Below are 22,728 nucleotides of genomic sequence, written 5' to 3'. Positions count from 1 at the left end.
AACCTTTCGCCTCGCTCCCATCCCACTCACGCAAAGCCTTCGCTAGTGTGGTACTGAGGGACCAAAGGGGTATGAAATGACAACCTATCCTCCAATTTTATTTATTGAGCTTGGAAATAATACAGAGCGTGCCAGTAAATTTTTCCCCAGAGAGAAAGCTACGTAAGGACTTCCGATTCACCGCATAGGGAATAGAAGTGGGACTTCTGCGGCGAACGTTTGCACGCGCTGAAAATGGCGGCACTGATCTCCCACGCGCTGCATTCTTCGGACAAGTGATCACTCGACTGGGACCTGAAAATAACAACCATCATTGTACCAAAACTTGCGATGTAATAAACTTTTTCATTTCCTGGTCCCTATCCCATTAAGAACAATGTATATTTTTGCGATCTAACAAAGTAATTTTATACCGCATTTTCGATTTAGCAAAGCCTTTGCGCATTGCAAGCATGTACCAGGTGCCACCTTGGCGATCTGATTAAAAATAAAACTTTAGAAGGGACAGACCGCAATCCGCATGTGCACTTTTACGCGCCGATTTTGCCGGCAGTCTGGAATTCTGTACAGCAAAACAACATTACGACGGTAGGTATAAAGCCAGGTATGCACTGCTGCGCCATCTGACGTGCTCCAAACCCGCAGAGCGGAACCGGAGGTACGCGTCACGCGATGACATCAACGAGAAGCGCCCCTCTTGTCACCACTCTTGTCAAGCTGCGTTACGTTGTATCCATTCTTACGAAGGCACTACAGCGACAGACGCGATTGAAGTAGACAAAATTAACATCGCTCCCCCCCCCCCCCCCAAATAAAAAAAAAATTACCCACGATTACGTTACCTCCTAATGCGAAATTTGAGCGCAGCTCATCACCTGTTTCATATTTTCGATAGACTGAGGCAAAGATTTCGAGCAAGACACGTATGCACAATTACAGACTTTTTTAATTTTTCACTTATTCATTCAAGAGACACTCCACTAAGAGTTCTTGGCTGTCATGAAAGAAGCTTTGTGGTCAGAGAAATGAAGAGAGCAATTGAGTTATCGGGAGGTTGCGGGAAGCAGCGCGTGGGCCCGTAGGAACGTTGCGCGACGGATTGCAGCGACTGATTGATGTCGCTGACGCCGCTAGCGAGTGAAGCGAGTGAGAACGGGATGCATGCACCGTGATACGTCTAGGTGGTGTTGGATACACTGATAGCGAGCCGGCGTTTCGGCAATCAGAGAGCACCCTCGCCGCCACGCAGGAATAGGGGGGACTCCCTCCTCCTCTTTCTGCATGGCGGCGACGGTGTTCTGCGCAGTCAGAGCCCCGCCGGGGTGGTGCAGTGGTAAGACGTCCGACTACTGTGCTGGAGTACCCGGGCTCGAACCCGACCTCGGCGGCTGCGTTTCGATGGAGGCGAAACGAAGAGGCGCCGTGTGCTGTGCGATGTCAGCACACGTTAAAAATCCCCAGGTGGTCGAAATTACTCCGTAGCCCTCCACTACGGCTCCTCTTTCTCTCTTTCCACTTTCACTCCCATCTTCCTCCCTTACCTTACGGCGCGGTTGCGGTGTCCACAGAAAAACAAGTGAGACAGTTACTGCGCCTTTCCCTTCCTATAAATAAATCAGTTCTGCGCAGTCAGAAACGAAGAGGCGTCCGTGTGCTGTGCGATGTCAGCGCACGTTAGCCCTCCACTACGGCTCCTCTTTCTCTTTCCACTTTCACTCCTACCTTCCTTCCTTCCCTTACGGCGCGGTTCAGGTGTCCACAGACACAAGTGTGACAGATACTGCGCCTTTCCCTTCCTGTGAACCAATTATTATGTGAATCAATCTGCGCAGTCACGCGCCGATCCCCCTTTTCATCCTCCCCAATAGGAACCACTTCTCTCTCTCTCTCTGCGCAGTCACGTTGTCTTGACTCGCTAGCGGCGGTAGTGGCATCAGTCAGTCGCTGCTAGCGCTGCCTCCGGCGACCCCCCCCCCCCCCCTTTTTCCCCCTCGTGTTCTGCGGTTGCTGCGCGCGCTCGTGCCCCCATCGTTCGCCGCTCGCCGGCTCGAACTGTCGGATGAAAAGGGGGCGGAGCTGGTTACGAGGCCGACGCGGCCGACCACGACGCGAAACCCAGGAACGGGCGCCAGAGCTGCGCTCTAAAAATATATTGGCAGTGGCTCAGCTCAGCTATGCCAGGATATACGTAGCGAGAGGTACGTTTCCCTGGCTGAGCTTGATGTGGTCATGTATGTTTAGCAATGAGAAACATTGGGTATACACATGTTTTATTCATTTTGCTTGACAGAGACGAATACTCTCCGATCATTTGGGAAGAAGCATGCAGCTGTCTCAATTTTGTCTATACAGTACTTCGATTTGGCAGTCTCCAAACGCAGTCTCATACATTGGATTACTGACCGATGTCAAGTCCATTTTCTGCCACAGTCTCTCGCCGCATCGACATAGACTTCTTCCTTCGCTTTCATGTTTTTGAGCCATCGCACTAGAGCTTCGCTTCTCTCCTTGACGTCATGCCAGACGGCGAGGCGCCGCTCTCCTCTAACGTCATGTCAGATGGCGAGGCAGCGGTCTCTAGGCAACGGCGCAAGGAGCTGTGCGGCCATGGCGCGGTCATCACCACAGCGAATATGTACAGCCAATGTAGCTCTCGCTACAAAAATTATCGCGGTGTGTAACTCCCCATAAACAGATCGTGGAACGTGAAAGCACTGTTTGGAATGGTTTTGCTTGGCGGTTTAGAATTAAGGAACGCGCATTGTGATGTAAGAGCACGTAAATGTCCCTAGGCGGTGTAAATTATTCTGCAGCCCTCGACTAGAGTGCCGCATTCTTCACAACAACCACCCTCCCATGCATCTCATACTGCGCGGCTCGAGTGTACAACTAGTGCCAAAGATACTTCGCCTTTCCTATCCTGTACAGACATGAGAGTAAGCAGTGTACCCGCGTACTGGAGACTGACGTGCTGGTTGGTTAAGACGCTCAGCTACTGATTTGGAATACCCAGGGTTGAACCCGACCGCGCGGGCGTGTTTCGATGGAGGAGAAACGCAAATACGTACATGTGCCGTGCGATGTCAGCGCATGTTAAAGATACCCCCCCCCAAAAAAAAAAAAAAAAGTTGAGTGATTTATAGGAAGGGAAAGGCGCGGTAACTGTCTCACTTGTTTTCTGTGGACACCTCAACCGCGCCGTAAGGGAAGGGAGGAAGGTGGGAGAGAAAGTGGAAAGAGAGAAAGAGGAGCCGTAGTGAAGGGCTGCGGGGTAATTTCGACCACCGGGGATCTTTAACGTGCGTTGACAAGTTGTTGAGGCTGTAGGAAGAAGGAAAAGAAAATGAACGGGCCTGCTACTGGCTCTGTAGCTGAGTCACCTCCGCTGCCTCATGCAGACAGAAGAGAAGATAGAGAAAAAAAGAAAGACGCGCGCCGCAACAACAGCCGTCGTCCACCCCCGAAGCGGTGGCGGGTGCAATGACGGCCTACAACAGATAAAAATTCGGTGCCAGACTAGCCCCCGCCGCAAGTAGCGGTGACCCACTTGTACCAGCCCCATCAGGGGAGAAATCACCTGTACGCGCTGACATCGCAAGGCACACGGACGCCTGTTCGTTTCGCCTCCATCGAAACGCAGCCGCCGAGGTCGGGTTCCAACCCGGGTACTCCGGCACAGTAGTCGGGCGTCTTACCACTGCACCACCCCGGCGGGGCTTAAAGATCCCCAGGTGGTCGAAATTACTCCGGATCCTTCCACTACTGCACACATTTCTCTCCTTTCTCTTTCACTCCCACCTTCGTCCCTTCAGGTGTCCACAGAACATGTGTGATAGATACTGCGTCTTTCCTGTGAACCAACTATTACTTATTAATTTTGTTGCAGACTATTATTCCTTTTTCTACATGTGTTTTGATTAATTGTCTTTAAACAGTGATTAAACTGCATTCGTTCATTTTACGAAACCGTGATTTGTAACAAAGTAAAATTACACTGTCCTTAGAAATATGTTCAATGCCTTATTTGTAGTTTCATTTCAGAGCATCGAGTGTTAGTTAGGGTACAATTTAACCGCAGCTGATGCATTTTTGTGCGCTAGGCGGTATGGGCTCGAAAAATTGGAAAGATTGCATTGGCTATATGTACAGAAGGCACTTTACTGGCTTTGTACTTCGATTCATGAGGAAGGGTATTGCCATATAAGATTTAATCATCAGTCATTAAGTTTCTCATTGTAATTCCTTTTGAACTTGTGTTCTGTAGGCATTGATGAACACGGAATAACTATTTATGTGTGATTGTTGCTAGTATCGCACCTTTCGCTGTCCTCCCATGTATGTTGGTTGGTTGGTTTGTGGGGTTTAACGTCCCAAAGCAACTCAGGCTATGAGAGACGCCGTAGTGGAGGACTCCGGTAATTTCGACCACCTGGGGTTCTTTAACGTGCACTGACATCGCACAGCACACGGGCGCCTTGCTTTTCGCCTCCATCGAAAAGCTACCGCCGAGGCCGGGATTCGATCCCGCGTCCTTGGGAACAGTAGTCGAGCGCCGTAACCACTGCGCCACCCATGTATGTACTACAGTGCGTGTGTGTGTGTATATACAAGTACCTATGTGTGTACTTTCCCGCATTTCTCGACACCAATAGTATAGCCCAAACTGGACTCTATCTTCATTACTGTAAAGTTTATGGAGGTGTATAAACCTTCTCTGGTGTAGAATTCGAGTAGCCCTCGAATGGACCGCATGGTGGACCAGGCGGAGGGCGCGTACCTTGCGTCTTGGGGCTAATGTGGCATAGCCCTATTTCGAGAATTTGCTTGGTCGTGTTTACAGTTGGGAGCGTTAAATCGAGGCGTGCATAGCACGGACTGATCATCGCTAAAAATATGGGCTGTGAAGCCGTACATACCGCCGACACGCTTGCTATCCACTGGGTGTTTCTCCGAATCCCGCAAGCTTCTCTTCCTGATAAGCTGCCATATGCGCTGATTTTGCTTGCTAATAACGGTCGTTCAAGGTGTGCAGCCTGGGAGAAGCGTCCAAAAAGCGCTCCTCAAACGTCATGAGAACGAAGGAGAACCGATGTAACAGACGGCGACGCAGACGACGCTCTTAAGAACACGACTTGTGTGAGCAGGTGGGGTATTTTAGTCGTCTGCTGATGCGAACGGTTCGTTTATCAGGCTATGTGAGGGCGGCCTTCGGCTTAAAAAGTTTGTATCCTTCGTGCGGAAATGTAGCCTGTGTGTCAGCATGTCGGACAGCACGAGGTGATTGATTGAATGTCCTCTATCGAATGGGAATGGCTCATGGCCATGGATGGGGTAAAGGGGAGTAGACCGAATCTTCATTGTTTAGGTCGTCACTCAAATCATATTGCTCTAACCAGGCCACTAAGCGAGCCATACTTGGCAAATATCATCTGTGTGTTAGCATCAGTTTCTAGAAGGGGGCGGTAGTTCAGGCGGTAGGGTTTGATCCCGGAGCGTCCAGTAGAAAAAACAGGACAATCGCAGAGTAGATGAGATATGCCGCCGCGCGTTAGAGTCGTACAGTGGGGGCACGTACGTAATCATTTCCTCTGTATACTGACGCTAGCGGGCCATAATACGTGGCGTGTAAGCCGCATGGGCGATGAGCTTATTCAAAGACTTCTTTACTTCGGGTGAGGTGGGTTTTTCGCGTAAAAGGTGGGTCTGGTGTGGCCACCTGCATGCGATGCTGACTGAGGCAACGAAGACTGGTCCGAGTATAGTGCATAAGGGCAAGTGAAGGAGTGTGCTGCCCCCCCCCCCCCCCCCAAGGTTGAGTAAGGATGAAGCAATGGGGATGGTCGGTCGGTCGGTTGGTCGGTTTGTGGGGTTTAACGTTCCAAAGCGACTCAGGCTATGAGAGACGCCAATGGGGATGGGGAAGTAAATGTGGACATCCCACCTGCCAAGGCAGCCGCGGCGTGTGCCGCCGCATTGCCCCCTGATTCGTCCGAGTGACCCGGGGTCCACTGAATAACGACAGTTCTGGTCGCTACTTGGTGGCGTTTAAGGAGGCGATGTGTGACCATAGCAGTTACATCTTGTGAACCCGGAGTAGCGATTTCCTTGTAAGCTTCATAGGAATCAGTAAGAATACGTATTGAACCAGTTCCGGTGCAAGGCACCCCTGACAAGGCTCCCCAAATCGCGAGTTCAGCATGAAGAGGGGTACCTTGAGGTAGATGGCAGGCATAAGCGCCTGAAAGGGACAGGTTGTCATCGTATACCCAGGCCATAGATACAAATTCGCTTGTAATCGATGCGTTGGTGTATATGTCAGTCGTATCAGGGATGCGCTCTTGTCGGTGATGGACAGCGAGGAGCTCCCGGGGAATGACAAAATCGCGGTTTATAGGTCGGCGATGGAGGCGTGTGACTACTGGCATCTCCCAAGGGGGGAGAGATGCATATAGTGCTGGTGTTTTGTCGTTACGTTTATCCCAGGCCAGCACGTGACGCCCTTGGGCAGTGTTCTCTAGACGTATTGGATGACGCGTCTGTGACTCGGTAACGATGGTAGTGAGCGGTGGAAGAGGGGCCAAACGCTCAAGTTCGGCTATAGGAGTGTGCTTAGGTAGACCGGCAACAGTGCGTAGTGTTGCGCGATGAAGGCGTTCGGCCTTAGCGAAGTCAGTCTTCGACAGTTGGAGGACGGGTGTGCCACAGAGAATTTTTCCGACCGCCGTTGCTCGGGCCATCGCACGGCAAGCATGTTGCCGCGCACCGCCGTACCGGTTGGCTACAACGCCTTTGGCCAGCACACACTATTCGACAACACGAGGAGCTGTCGCGTTGTGTTAAGCACCCAGCGGATAGCTTGTTTTTCAGAGGAATGGCAGTCTTTCCTATGCACATTTGTCGAGGAATTTTAAGAATTAACTGGCTTTAAAATGACGTAACATACTTTGTCAATCCTTTGCTTCGAAACACTTGCTAATTTTTAACCCTCTGCCGTTGGTGCTCTGAGAAAACGGATAATTATTTTGTTAACTTTCCTTGCATGTGTTCCTATGAGCCGTTCTCCCGATTTGTATCCCCATACGTTCCGAGGTGTTTTAAATATACAGCGGCCGCCTCTCTAATGAGGGTTTATAGCTTCACAATGGGTTCTACGATGACCAAAGTTCTTTTGCGCGAATAACGACATCATAGGCGCAATGTGAAATCATAAAACTGCTTCGAAATGTTTTGGTGCCACGTGTTCTATGGGCCAGTCGGCCCAGTCTGGCGACAGCAGCGCAACCGCATCTTGCTTACGTCACAGATCGGTCTTGTTCTATACTTATAACCGCACTTTGTTCTTCGGCTTTTTGAAGGTCAATGATAGTCCACGATGATACTGTAGATTGGTTTATAGGGAAGGAAAGGCACATCTGTCATATTTTCTCCGTGAACACCTGAAACGCATAGAAACGCTCCGTCTTCTGAATCCTTGAAAGTCAAATAAAAGTCAAATAGCCCACGCTGACCTTGGTCTGAGGTGGCGAGTGAAGCTTTCGCTCCAATATTCTGCTTCAGAGTTACTCGAATGGGTAGATAAAATTCCAACACTGCCATGGGATTGCAGTATCAATAAATAAAGTTTGACTCGGTGTGAGCGTTAATAGTTTCGAAGTGGTTCGTCTCGCTCGATTTCGATTGCCTTTTATAATTCCTGTCCTCTTTAAATCCCGCCGTTCCTGTCACTTCTTTATGAAAGTATTGGCGATAAGGCTTCAAAGTGCGATGAGAGATATGTGGGTAGCCTTACGGTATCAAACTTACGGTATCAAAGGACGCAGTATTGCTACAAACATACAGAAGGCGTGCAGTGTTCTGGAGGTATTTGATGCTACGAGGTCACTTGTTGTTATGCTGCAAATAGACTTGGAAAAAGCGCTTGACGGTGTCCCTCACAAAATTCTTCCTTCCCTGCTAGAGCATGTCAATGTTGGGAAGATAATTCACAATGTAGTGAAAATGGCTTAGAGTGGTTGCACAACACGCCTTATCGTCAACAAAAAGGTTGGAAACATAATTCGGGTCGAACGGTCTGTGCGCCAAGGGCGCCCTCTTTCACCGCTGTTGCTTTGAATCTATATTGAACCGTTCTGCTTAAGTATCCTACATAACAACTGTATTGCAGGATTTAGACTGCATGGGGAAAAGGTTCATGTGCTGGCATACGCTAATGATGTTGCTGTTTTTTGCTGTAATTACCAAAGCATTTCGGAAGTGGTTAGAAAGGCTAAAGCTTTCCATGAAGCAAGTGGAAGGGCAGTCAACTGGGGAAGGTGCTTGGGACTTTGGCATGGTGAATGGCTTCGGACCCCTGCTATATTCGCCAATGTAACCTGGACAACAACTCCACCTAAGTACTTAGGTGTCCCTCTTGAATTTTACGCTGACAGTGGGCCTTATTGGAGAAGTAAGGTTGCAGAATTAAGAGAACAAACAAAAGGATTTGGTGGATTGACCCTCTCGATGTTTGGACGTACTAGAGTTTACAATCCTTTCTTGGTCAGAAAGCTGTGGTACGTCACACAAGTGCAACACTGCTCCCGTCTAAATTTGCCAAAACTGCATAGGGTGTTTGCTGTGTATATATGTGTGGGGTTTCTCTTGGGAAATAACCAGCCGAACCAACCTGTTTCGGAGGATACGCGCTGGAGGCCTTAGTTTATGTCACTTATTTGTGCGACAGTCAGTTACCCGTGTTATTTTCTTTAGGGATACTAAGGACCCCTTTTTACGTGCTCTTATTCAGTTGATACGGCAAAGTTTTGCCTGAATTTGTAGTTACATTCCACTGTATTCAAGGAACTATATGGGGGCATTTGAAAGAAGTTGTTCAAGCTTGTCATTTTCTTTATACAATGTTTTCATAGGATTATCTTAGTCATGTAAAACGGAAGAAACTTAGCAGGTGTATATGTGACTTACTGTTCCCTCCACCATTGTATAGGACCAGGTATGGTGCAGGCCCTGGTCAAGATGTCCTTAAAAGAGTTTAAGAAATAGACGTTACTCCTGCAGCCAAATCTCTCTTCTTCATTTTTTTTTCGACTACATCGCGGAACTTTGACGGTTATAGCCTGGCTGCAAGAGAAAGGAATTTTTGTCCCATGGGGAGTCCACTGTTTGTTATGTAAAAAGGATGAAAACATAGAGCATGTTTTCTCGGACTGCTGGGACGCAGTTTTCTTCTGGGACGCCCTCCAAAGGACTCTTGAAAAGGATTTTCCGCTTGACCTTAACGGAATCAGGTATCCTCCGATTGAAAACGAAGAAGATATTCCATACGATCTTTTAATGGCGTTTTGCCTGCACAGTATATGGAGAAGCAGGATGGCATCGTGTCATGCAGATCTTGACGCACGGTCAGTTAGAGAATACTTTGAGGAAAGTGTTGCAAGGTATTGTGAACTTATAAAACTTGTGGAGCCGGCACCTGATTGGCTCCCGCACATTGAAATTTTGAATGAATGAATGAATGAATGAATGAATGAATGAATGAATGAATGAAAACTTTATTTCCACCCAAAAGGACCCTTCATCTCCCGCCCCCGGCACGCAGGCTAGGAAGCGGGTCAGGAGGGCCCCGCAGGCTGAGGTCAGGTGAGGTTACAAGCACATCACGGCCTCAGCCGCCAGGCGGGTCGCGTGCCGCTGAACGGTGGCATCTCCGCTCCGCAGCCAAGCCTCCTAGGCTTCTCTACTATCAATGTTAATGCCGGCGCCTGGGGAATCGGCGCATTGCCATATTATATGATCTAGCGTGCCTTTTTGCCCGGAATTTTTGCATTTAGAATATTCGTCCCCCCCCCCCCCCCGTTTTTTTTTGTTTTTTTGTTTTTTTTTTTTTTTTAAGAAAACCCAGACAGGGCAGATGTAGTTATCGGCTTGTAATCGCCTCCAGATGCGTGCTTCATTGTTAGCGAGAGACCGATCTGGGGAAGGGTATACTTTTCGATCTAGTTTGTAAGATTCTGTGATCTCATTGTATGTGATTGCGCAATCTTTAATTCCCTTGCATTCGGGCTGTTCTACCGCTGCCCGGTGGTAGAGATCTCGGGCCAGCAGGTGCGCAGCTTCGTTGTCAGGGACAGACTCGTGTGCTGGTATCCATATGATGGATATGGTTCTAGTAATGGGATTTGTGAGAAGAATCTTTGAAATTTTGAAATCTTTTCAGGGACTTTTAACCCTGATACGTCAGTTCCTGTTTAAATATTGTATATATTGAGCGCAATAAGAAAGAGCTTCTGGGGCGCAATAGATTATTATCTTACAACTCAAAACAACTGTTCGAATCCTGTGCGTACAATTGTTTCCGAATTTTCTTTTTCAATTCACAACACGAAAACAAATTACTAACATCTTTCCTGGTGTGTGTTCCCTTTTAGGTTGCACTATGTGATGTTTTTGATTCTTAATGGCCTCAAAACCAGCTGTGAGCAGAGCAAGGAGGTGATGGTATGAAAACATTTACACAATGCAATTACTTTCACCGTAATCATTTCCTGCCTTCAGTGAGTTTATCACCTTTAGGTTGCGTTCAAAGACACCTCTGAGCAACAATCGCCGTTTAACTTGCTGAGAAATAACCAGTGGTGAGAAAGAAGTTGCGGGACCGCCTGGTCATGGACGATCCCCCTTGTGGATATGCGCCATTTGTATGAGGACAACGACAACAACGGAATCACGCTGCTCTAACGCCACTGTGCTCGTACTTCATAAGTATATCATTGCTGCTAGAAGATTTTTTGCCGCTTTTTTTTTCTGCTTTCATCATAATATCAAATTTGATGCACCTGAATATTTTTCCTTCATTACTATGCCTACAATCACAAAATTCTACCCGAAACATTTTCCGCCTACATGGATTCCAAATTCGTGACTTATATAAGGTACAACCTAAATAAGTTTAGTTTATGGTGTTTAACGTTCCAAAGCTACAAGGCTATGGCAGACGCGTAGTGAAGGGTTCCAGAAATTTCTACCAGGGTTCTTTAACGTGCACTGACGTCATACAGCAGACGCACGCCTTGCTTTTACCCTCCGTCGAAAAGTGGCCGCGGCGGCCAGAATTCAATCCCGCATCCTTGGACACAGCAGTCTAGTGGGACTGAATCATTCTACGTATCTGCACCGAAAACTGCGCCCCCCCCCCCTTCTCTTAAGTGGGTATCACCATGTGGCAAGAAGAAGTGGCGAGCTGTGCTGATGCGTCGTCATTGCGATGAATCTCCGTTCGGCTCCTCCGTGACATTCAGCTCAAGGACGTCGAATGGGCCGGCGTCGCCAAAGATCTCTACGGCCTGCGGCACGCTAGCTGATTTCTCCCTATTCCTCCACACTTATTGTGAATAATGTCTTATTAGCTTCAGCCTCCTTACAGGCGGTCGAACGGAATGCTATACCTGCCAGCCCGAACTTCCACTGATCCTAGGCAAGCATTTCAGACAGCCCCTGCAAAACCCGGTAAGGGCAGTTCTTCCGTGGCTTTTTTTTTCTACCCTGTGTGATATTGGAACGAAGCAACTGCGTAGAGAGCGTCGCAGTTCCCCGCAGCAATTTGCTGTGATTTTACTGCTCAAGAAAAAAAGGAAATAGGAGCGTGTGATCAATTGTCTCTGCATTCTATCGTCCGATTTCTTTTTGAAGGATCCTCGATCGTTCAGAAAATATGGCCACCATATCGCAAACGGAAGTTCACACCATGGAGGGCTCGGATGCGGAGGCTACAGGTCTAATGGGTGTGGACAAGAACCGGCGCCAAGTCACCTGGCACGAGGGCACCGTCAACAACGAGCACTTGAACCGGCGCAAGTCAAAGTGCGGCTCCGTGTACGTCAAGCCGCACAAGTACGACGAGAGTTTGACCGACAGCAATGACAAGGAATGCGAGCACTGCCGCGGCCACGTGGTACTACCCTCCGGTACTACAGTCGAAGACTCGCCGACGGGCTCTTTTGCATTGACGAACGCCGAAACCGAGGCTGACGTGCTGGCTCCTACCTCCTCCTTTGTCGATTGTGATATGCCCAATGTGAAAGACCCAACAGCAAAGTGAAAACAAGGCCAGCTTTACCGACTTATAACGGAGCGCGAGATGTGTTAGCTGTAGAGGAGAGGAACGTGGACACTGAAGAGATCGACGGCATGGTGCGACGTTTGATGTCTAGGTTTTTCGCTGTGGTAACCCACGCATTGGGTGCATCGGCTGGCTGTGTATACTCTTTTTCAAAAAGATGCCGAGACTAAAGGCGCAGGCTCTTTTTTCATGTGTGTCTGTCCCGTGTTTTGGTGTGTATATTTTTTTTTTTTTTTTTTTTGCTAAATAGCATTCAGTGACGGATTGTTTGGGTGTATTCGCCCTAAGATGGGTAATGAAAGAGTGGCAGTTTCAAAGTATTCAAAAACGCCTTCGCACGGACAGACATGAGGTTGTTTTAACGGCTTGAGTTCATTTGTGTCGTTAATGCCCGCGATGTACGCCTTTTTTACAGCATTTCTGATTTCACTGATGTCGAAATGTATATCGCTGTTTTCAAATTGTGAATTTACCGGATGCGTTTACGTCATGTCGACGTTTAAGTGCTGCACTGCTTAGTTGTGAATGGATGGACGTAAAGTGGTTGTTTTAGAGCGAAGCTCTATTCTTTGCATTGCAAATCCAGCATCCTTTTTAAAGAAAAGTAGACGTGCCATCAATCCTCCGTGCACATCCCCCTCTCTCATAACGAGGTTAGAGGAGGTGTCCCTTAGTAGTTAAGGGATGGAGTGGTCCGTATACCCATCTTTCACGTGTCGATGAAGTTCTCAAGAAGGCATAAGACCCAGCAGCCTGCCCTAAGTGTTCCACACCGGCCGCAGAGGTGGATGTTAGCCACCTACTTTGGACTTGTGAATGAACAATGGCGTCAAGAACACAGATTGTACGGGAAGTAGGACCAGTGGCGTTAAGGGAAGAGGATTTCTCCAAGTGGCTGACCGACAACAAGGTCAGGAAACTTCTCCGGTTCCTACAAGAAAATGTTTTACGTGAATTTCTATAGTACGGCTTGTAGCAAGTTTACGAAGTAGAAAAAAGATTGGGGAACGCTTAGGCTTCGCCTTTACGCTAGAGTTCAACGCGATAGCGTTATCGGGCCACTTTGAAGACGATAGATGGATGTATAAGGCTTTCAATCGGGCGGCGGCTCGCGCCATCTGTTGCGGAAGCGCCGTACAATCGAATGAATTTTTCAGTGAGCGCCGCATCGCAGTAAGCAAAGCGCAAATGTTTTTCGATATTCGTCTAAATATTACTTCCGTAATTAGTTTCATTCTAATGGCATACCTAAACATTAGCTCAGAGTCATAAGACAATGCATACATTAGGTACACCTATATTCAGAGAGAAGCAATGCGGTTCTGTGGCGGAGTGGTTGCGTGCTCGCATAGCGCAGGAACCGTGTTCTACTCCGCAGGTTTCCGCAAAGCATTTATTGTTTCTTTACTTTCTTCTGATTTTAGCGTTACGCAGGCTTTTTTGCGACGCAGGACCCTTAACACTGTTGTGTTAAAACGTAAATGGTCTTTCATTGACGCATTTGAACTCGAGCCGCCGGAACTGGCATAGAGCGAGCGCTCCTGCTAGTGTTCTAGAACATCCCCATCTAGAACACTGTAGCTCCTGTGCATGCCACTCCTCGCGGAGGCCGCCCTTCTGGCCACGCAACCCGCAGATCAGCTACAACTGGTCGAGCGAGCCGAGCTAGAGGGAACAGCCAGAGGGCTCCTGGACTGAGGGGCCCCCCTTGGAGTGTCTGCCTTAATTTTAATTCAAGTTCTTTTTCATCCTCCCCGTTTCTTCGTTTTCCTCGTCCATATCATTAGCCGAGGACACCGAGCGACCACCGGAGCGGGCTTAGCGCGGGTAGTGACTCTAAGCGCGAGCGCTATTGCCCGCACCACTGCCCGCTTCTTCGTATTCTTTGTCCATATCACTACCCGAGGCCACCGAGCGACTGTCCCGATCTTGGATACGGAGGCTGTCCGCTGTGATACCACGTAACTAGGTGGGACGTTCAACAAATGCTTAGCCTCGCCAGTGACTTAGTCTAGCCATGGATGAGGTTCATGCCGGTCCGACTGCGTCAGCGCTTTAGCGCAGACATCACTCTGAGTATATATGATCATACGGCCAATACAGCTTTGCCTTGTCATATGGAGGGAAGGGTGTACTGGGTGCAGCCCTCCTGTGAGGGTACAGACCTCAACCAACAACCATCATCCGGGCAAGGCCCCCCACACTACAGGGGTGGGGAGATTTTTGTATCGAGAGCGGGCGTTATCCCAGCCAAGGGGCTCGTGCAATCTGGATTCGCGGGATCGGCTTGAGGCAGAGACCGACGAAGAGTGAGAAGCTAGCATAAACGCCAGTATGACCGCGTAGCCATGCGCTCTGACAACAAGGTTTAACCGGTATAAATGACCGCAATTTCGTCTTTCTGCTGAAGCAACTGTTTTCTTCTTTCTGCTGTTAAATGCTGTTTGCATTGATTGTTAGCGAAAAATTCTGCTTTGGGATCGCACCAATTTAAAGCCAGAGGAAATTCTTAAACCACATCATATTTTCTCCTCATTGGAATTCTAACTAAAATTATCAATCAATCAATCAATCAATCAATCAATCAATCAATCAATCAATCAATCAATCAATCAATCAATCAATCAATCAATCAATGCATTTTATTTTTCCAGAAAACAAGCTGGATGGTCTCCTGGACTAAAAGATCCTCAAGAAGCTTGACTAAGGCCCAAGAGACCACTACGTGGCAGTAGCATACAAAAAGAAAACACCGCAGCAGGATATAGCATCAACAATCCTTATATAGTGTGTTGATAAACAGTCGAAAACATGATATTTACATTGGACATTAAAAAGAAAGACAAAAATCAAACAATTTACTAATTACATCCTAAAACTGTAAACACAAATACAGTTCAAAACACGGAATTCACATCCGGGATGACAAAAGAACAAGAAAGTAGTGAAACAAATTCAGTAGCTTCAACTTAGAAAATGAGTTGTTCGATCTAAAAAAAAAAAAAAAATAAATAAATAAATAAAAACAGCAAACAGGAATTTTATTGCTCTAAAAACAAAGACCTGAGCTCTTTTCGATTGGGGATTACTATGTGCAGAAATTTGTTCAGTATTGCTGGTAGATTGTGAGCCAAAGATTGGAGCGTGTAAAATGTACGGAATCGGGAAATTTCCCATACATCCAGATTTCTGGTGGGTATATTAGTATTTCGGCGTTGTAATCTTGCCAGTGATGCCATGTAGTTTGTAATATCAGGAGAGGAAAAATAGTATGTTTTTAGCAATCGGAATTCATAAATGCGTTCTACAGATACAATTTCATATAACCGAAAGGCATTTCTTGTACTCGAAATATATTCCATATTTCCAATGTGGCGTATTATTCGTTTTTGTATCATGAAAAGCCTGTTTAAATTACCTTTTGTGGTTGTACACCAAACTAAGGTGCCGTAAGATAAATAGGAAGTAAACAAAGCTTGATAGATTAAGATTTTTGTTTTCACAGGTAGTACGCTGCGATAACGTGATAAAACTCCAGTTATCGAAGACAATTTCTTGCTTAGGTAACCAATGTGAGTGTCCCAGCTTAAGTTGGACAAAAAATATACTCCAAGGATTTTATGGTCGTGAACAATTTCTATTTCTTGGTGATCGAGCTGAAAGGAAATGTTAGCTGGCACTTTCTTATTCCTGGCGCAAAAAATAATTGCTTTTGTTTTGCCAGCATTAATTTTAAGTCGATTTTGTTTGACCATCTTGACAATTTTTCCAAAACCTCGTTGGACTTCAGTACTAAATCACTGATGTTAGAACCAGAAATTAACAAAGTGCTATCATCGGCATAATAATAAATTCTATTGTCTTGTCTATACTTTCAATGTCATTAATGAAGGCATTAAATAAAAGGGGGCCTAGTGAGCTGTCCTGCGGGACACCATATTTCACTGGGAGAAGGGATGAGTTATACCGGTGTATGTTTACAAACTGAGCTCTACTTTTAAGGTAAGGTTTTATTAGGTCTGAGCATCGCCCACGAATTCCATATGTTTCAAGCCTTTGGATTAGAATTTGGTGGTCGAGGCAGTCAAAAGCTTTACTGAAGTCCGCGAAAAGAGCTACTGTGAACTTTCTATCGTCTATATTTTGCAAAATTAGACGCAGGCAACCTTACAGCGGAAAATAAAACTCCAAAATAAATATTCAAAGTAGCGTTTGGTGGCTTTCTCTTTGTTGACGATTGATTTAGGCAAATATTCAAAGTCCCGTTTCACGGTATTTTTCTTAATTTATAGTACTTTAGCTGTGTATATACTAACGAGCGTGAATAAAGACTGGTCAGATTTATGGAGTTTAGATTTTAATGCGACGTGGGCTACATGGATGCCGTAGTGAAGGACTCCGGATAAAAATATCACAGCTAGCTGCCATGTTACAAAACTTCTCACGTCAACCTCGGACCGCCATGGCCACTGGGGTAAAAAATTTCAATTCACTGGTTTTAAGAATACATCCAGATACGTTTAAAAAGCACTGATTTGTTTCCCTAACACATCACGGACGTGGCAAGGTTGCTAATCTACCTTGAAAGCAGTATCCCCATCGCGTCCGACATCCACCTTTGCAGTCAAAAATGGCGAGCTGTGCAGGTGCATCATCATCGCGATGAGCCGGGTCAAAATCAAAGCCATCCGTGCCATCAAGACTTCCTGTTGACCCAAGGGGAAAGAAAGGGCCCGCTCAAGTGCCTTGAACAGTGGGCGCGAATCCTTTCATACTGGCCCTTGCGAAAACCGGTAAAGTCAGTTCTTTCATAACTTATTTTCTACCCTGCGCGATTGAAACGAAGCAGCAGCATAGACAGCGTCGCAGTTGCCCGCCGCAATTAACTGTGATTTTGCCGCAGAGTAAAAAAAAGAAACTATTGGGGTTCAACACTGCTCGACCGAAAATCGAGCGATAGCTCTGTTGAAAAACAAGACACAAGGCTGATTTCAATGTTTATTTTATTGATTTCATTCACGCTTTGACGATCACGAACATAGCCTTAAGATCATTGCAGTAAATTTCCGCGTTTTCTATATGTCTATTAGTAAAAGCCCCGCCGGGGTGGTGCAGTGGTAAGACGCCAGACTACTGTGCCGGAGTACCCGGGTTCGAACCCGACCGCGGCGGCTGCGTTTCGATGAAGGCGAAACGAAGTGGCGTCCGTGTGCTGTGCGATGTCAGCGCACGTTGAAGATCCCCAGGTGGTCGAAATTACTCTGCAGCCCTCCACTACGGCTCCTCTTTCTCTCTTCCCACCTTCCTCCCTTCCCTTACGGCGCAGTTCGGGTGTCCACAGAGCAAGTGTGACAGTTACTGCGCCTTTCCTTTCCTGTGAACCAATTTAACTTTTAACTATTAGTAAAATAGTAAATTGGTCTAGAAGAAAGGGAAGGCGCTGTATCTCTCGCAGTTCTGGGTGGACACTTGGACCATGCTTTAAAGGAAGGAAGGAAGAGAGGAATAGCTGCTATAGTGCAGGGCACTAGAGAGAGAGAGAGCTAGAGTGAAATAACATTTATTGGCCCCCGTCATAAGGTTGGCGAGGATCCGAGGCGCAGCTCTGTCCCGGCCATGTCCTCCCCTTCAGCCGTCGACCTGGATCTCTTGGATCTGAGCAGCGGCCAGGGCGAGACGGATGACTTCACGTTGCCCTTTTTCGTCATGTTTGAGTAGTGCCTCCCAGGACTCAACTGTTCTGTCAGGTTCTCCAAATCTAGGACACTTCCATATCAAATTGATAATGTCCATTATGCCATCTCAACGTTTGCACCTGGGGCTAAAAATTTCCGGGTGCCACTTGCTGTAAAGCTGGGGGTTAAGGGATACTCCAGTTTGTAGTTTACACCGCATAACCATATATCGGGAAATAACGCGACCTTGGTTCAAGTGACCAGTAGAGTTAACGCTCTTAAAGGGAAAAGAATAGGAGAGCGTGATCTACCATCTGCATGCCTCGTCTAATCTCAGGATCCTTGCTCGCAGAAGATGGCCGCCGTCTCGCAAAGAGAGGGCCACACCACGGAACGGTCTGGTTCTGGAGCTACCGGCAACCGCGTCGTGCTGAAACTGAGGAATCCTGTCAAGAGCCGTCGCCACGTCGCCTGGCACGAGGGCACCGTAGACAACGAGCACTTGAACCGGCGCAAGTCAAAGTGCGGCTCCATGTACATCAAGCCGCACAAGTTTAACGATAATTCAACCGACAGCGAGGATGAGGAATGCGAGCACTGCCGTGGCCATGTCGACCGTAAACATAAAGAACCGCCACCCTCCGAAACCGCGAAGGCAGTCGAAGACTCGGCGACGGGCGCTGTTGCACCGACGGACACCAAAAGCGAGGCTGACGGTGCCGCCGCGCCGCCCCAGTCGGCTTCTAGGCTTCACGTCGTGTGGGCCGCGGACACTGTGGACAATGAGAACATGAACAAGCGTAAGTCCAAGTGCTGCTGCATCTTCGAGAAGCAGCGGGAGTTCGGCGAGAGTTCGTCGGACAGCGAGGCGGATGACCTCCCCAACTGTCGCGGGCACAAGGAGAAGTTTAGGAAGAACGAAAACAACGATACCGTATTGGGGAACCCGATCATGGTGCACGGTGATGCCTCTTGAACTGCCGCCTCGTTTTACGCGGTTGTTTTAGCCAAATTTGCGATCCTGGCTAGAGGATATAAGAACGTATTACTGCACGACACCAATCCGAGATCCTCTTGTGGCACTGAGCAGTTAATTACGGAGGATACTTATAAAATTTTGAAAATATATAAGCGAAAGCCTAGTTAGAAGTTTCAGTAAATGCTTTAAATCTTTTTCTCACACTCCATGACATCAATCTCGCCTCTTCCACTTACATTCCACTCCCGGTAACTCATACAGGAGCTCCTGTATGAGTGTCACGCACGCGGTACACACTTCAATCACCCCAGCACATACCTTCCACACCCACGTCTCGACACCGGTTACGACGAGCGTCATTTCAAGCTCCTCTAGCCACTTAGCCCTAGTGTTCTATCTCACTTTCCCGCCTGCAACTGGGCCTGGTGCGAGATCACCCACAGCAATGTGGAATGAAGCCGTGAGCCAACGCGTTGACATGTGCAAGGCCGAGCGTGGTGCGAGCGTGCTGGCGCCTTTGACATGTTCCTCCAGGGGTGGAAGCTCTTCCGTGCCACTACTGTCATTTTCCTCCTCTTCCCCAGTGCCAGTTTTCCTTTCCTTTAACGCCCTCCAGCATCCTTATGCTACACGAGAATTGACTCGTTTTCAGGTGGTCGGCGTGTGTAGTGGTAGCGCGCTCAGATGGGGCACAGAAAAGTAGTGGTTCGAATTCTGGAATAGACACGACTGATTTATTAATGCGAAAGCATTACCTCGCTATGTTCACAGATTTTTGTCCGCAAACCGTGTCCGCAGGCCATGTTCGCAGCAGTTATAAATGAGAAGTGGTACAGGTTAATAGTGGTGTCAATCGATAGAGGGTGACGTAATATTGTCGAAACAATAATTAGGCCGATAAGTTAATTAGGTAATTAGAATACCTGGTTCACAGGAAAGGAAAGGCGCAGTATCTGCCATACTTCTGTGGACACCTGAACCGCGCCATTGAGGAAGGGAGGTGGGAGTGAAATAAATAATTGGTTCTTTTTTTAAACAGAGAAAGGTGTGCCGTAGTGGATATGATGTCAATGATGTGACGTCACGCAACCGGAAGTAGAGCCGAAAAAGGTCATGGATTGGCACGCAATTTGAAAGTACCGAAGACCAAAAGTGCAAACAAGTGAATTAAGCAACTAGAAGTAACCAGAAGCAGCCAACAGCAGCATCCGTGCTTTCGCATTACTCCAATGCAGCCTTTGCAATGCCCTTTAATTTTTTTCTTATTCACGTGATCACGTAACTGGGACCACCTACATTCGACGCATTTTTGGGAAGGCGCTGCGAACATCTTCCGGCCTTTGACCTCACGCCACGTGAGTCATGTAAGGCCTTCGTCTAAAAATGAGTCGGGTGGCCGCGTATATGCGTCTTGCTGGGGGGCTAAGGTTTGCAAACACTGCCTCTGTCCCAGTTGCTGTTGTTGCGCCGGTTCCTTCTTTTCGAGAACAAAGCGAACATACAACCTTTGTCAAAAGTGTAGATCCCGAGGGGCTGCTTCTGAGCCGTCTAGTGGCGCTTATTTAGCATTAGTGAAGGTGTTCTCCATTAGAGAGGGTAGGACAAAAAATGGAGGCTTATCAAGGTTAAGCCCAGTGGATGCGAAGCATGTTAAGCAGCTGCCTCAGTGTGGAGGGGGCTAAGTAACGGAGACGTGGTTTTAGGTTAATCGTCGTACTTTATTCTTTGCAGCCCGACAAACACACTCTTATGGTCCGTAAATGCATGACTCTTTGTTTGCACGTCACTTACGCATACACGCCCGGCGCAAAGACGCTGGCGCGGTTGCGGGCACAGAGACTGATGCGACGGCGGGCGCGCGCCGCTTCATCTCTGGCGTGACGTCACATATCACGTGATGCAGCGATGGTGGCGCCGCCGCCGCGTAGCGCGCGACGGCGCGAACCGAAGCGTGGAGGCCTCCGCCGGGCGACGTCCGACGGCGCGATATGAGGCCCCATCTGCAGCCGGTGTGACGTCATCACGTGACGTCACATCATGTGATCTCACTTCAAGGTCCATGGTGGCCACCGCCGGGAGGCGACCGACGGCGCGATATGACGCCCCATCTGCAGCCGATGTGACGTCATCACGTGACGTCATGTCACGTGACCCCACTTCAGGGTCAATGGTGGCCACCGCCGGGCTTCGCGCGAAGAAACGAAACCTACGTTAATATGCTTCGCATAAAAAAAAACGTCTTACCATCAAGAGATTCGGAACACTGGAAATACATTATAAGCCGCACGAAGCGGCGAAGCAGACCCCCTGGGCTCTACACTTTTGACAAAGACTGTACGTAGGGGTCTCTTGTAACAAAGGTCATGCCATCAGCACAAGAAAGGGAGCGCCGCACAAAGGCGCCGATGTCGACCTCTTGCCGATCGCCAGTTTTAGAGCGCAGCTCTTTGGCGCCCGTTCCTGGGTTTCGCGTCGTCGTCGGCGTCGGCCGCGTCGGCCTCGTAAAAAGCTCCGCCCCCCTTTCATCCCCACAGTTCGAGCCGGCGCTTCGGCAGCCGGAGCCTCGCAGGAAGAGGGGGGGGGTACACTCAGCGGCGAACGATGGGGGCAGCAGCGCGCACTTTTTTATTATTGATTTATAGGAAGGGAAAGGCGCGGTAAATGTCTCACTTGTTTTCTGTGGACACTTCAACCGCGCCGTAAGGGAAGGGAGGAAGGTGGGAGTGAAAGTGGGAAGAGAGAAAGAGGAACCGTAGTGGAGGGCTACGGAGTAATTTCGACCACCGGAAGACGGAGGACTTCCACCGGTCGTCTCGCTCATGGCTCAGAAAGAACTGGCAGATAATTTCGCAGTGGCGAACGGCAGCGGCAATTTTGGCTCGGGCGGTGCACATATACAGATCCGCCGCCACCGATCTGGCTCTCTGATTGCCACCGCACAGGGGTTGCATTGGAGGAGGAGCGAAGAAAGGAATTAAGTTCGAGCCGGCGCTTTGACAACCGGAGACTCGCAGGAAGAGGGGGGAGGGGGGCGGCGTGTACACCCAGCGGCAAACGATGGGGGCAGAAGCGCGCGCAGCAAGCGGACAACGCGATAAAGGGAGGAGGGAAGAGATAGCAGCGGCTGACTGATGCTGCTGACGCCGATAGTGAGTCAACCCCAGCTGCGGAGTTGGTTTCAGGGACAACGCCGCCGATGCCGACGCAAGCAATATGATACCCGCGTTTCCGCAGCGCCAAGAACCAGGTCTAGCCGTAAGAAAGTGGTCACGTATTCGTCGACGTGCCGGGGCCTACGTGAAATAACCGGCGCGTCGACAACTGAAGAGCACCCTATCCGCCACACAGGAACGGGGGGGGGGGGGGGGGGACCCTCCCCTCCTCTTTCTGCATGGCGGCGACGGTGTTCTATGCAGTCACGTTATCTTGACTCTCTAGCGGCGTCAGCGGCATCCAGCGGTATCAGTCGGTCGCTGCTAGCGCTGGGGGGATGAAAGGGGGGGCGGAGCTGGTTACGAGGCCGACGCCGACGCGAAACCCAGGAACGGACGCCAAAGAGCTGCGCTCTAAAAAGAAAATGCACGGGCCTGCTACTGGCTCTGTAGCTGAGCCACCTCCGCTGCCCCGTGCAGACAGAAGAGGTTTATTTATAGGAAGGGAAAGGCGCGGTAACTGTCTCACTTGTTGGCTGTGGACACATCAACCGCGCCATAAGGGAAGGGAGGAAGTTGGGAGTGAAAGTGGAAAGAGGGAAAGAGGAGTAGTAGTGGAGGGCTACGGAGTAATTTCGACCACCTGGGGATCTTTAACGTGCGCTGACATCGCACAGCACACGGAGGCCTTTCCGTTTCGCCTCCATCGAAACGCAGCCGCCGAGGTCGGGTTCGAACAAGAAAGAAAAGGAAGAGGGGGAGAAATACGCGCGCCGCAAATGCTGCCATCGTCCACCACCTAAGCGG

The 22,728-nt window shown here is 48.7% G+C and overlaps 1 protein-coding gene across 1 annotated transcript; it reads left to right on the top strand.

The window, feature by feature from the left end:
- The first annotated feature begins 18,145 nt into the window (after positions 1–18,145).
- On the top strand, positions 18,146–18,766 carry LOC146181912 (uncharacterized). Its single transcript, XM_084575574.1, has one exon. The coding sequence runs from the start codon at positions 18,146–18,148 to the stop codon at positions 18,764–18,766; it is 621 nt and encodes a 206-aa protein (XP_084431700.1).
- Positions 18,767–22,728: the final 3,962 nt, after the last annotated feature.

Source organism: Amblyomma maculatum, chromosome 8, assembly GCF_055883805.1.
Source record: "Amblyomma maculatum isolate TAMU_Amacu chromosome 8, ASM5588380v1, whole genome shotgun sequence".
NCBI classification, from domain to species: domain Eukaryota; kingdom Metazoa; phylum Arthropoda; class Arachnida; order Ixodida; family Ixodidae; genus Amblyomma; species Amblyomma maculatum.
Note: the sequence above shows the minus strand (reverse complement) of the source record. Positions and strands in the feature narration are given on the sequence as shown.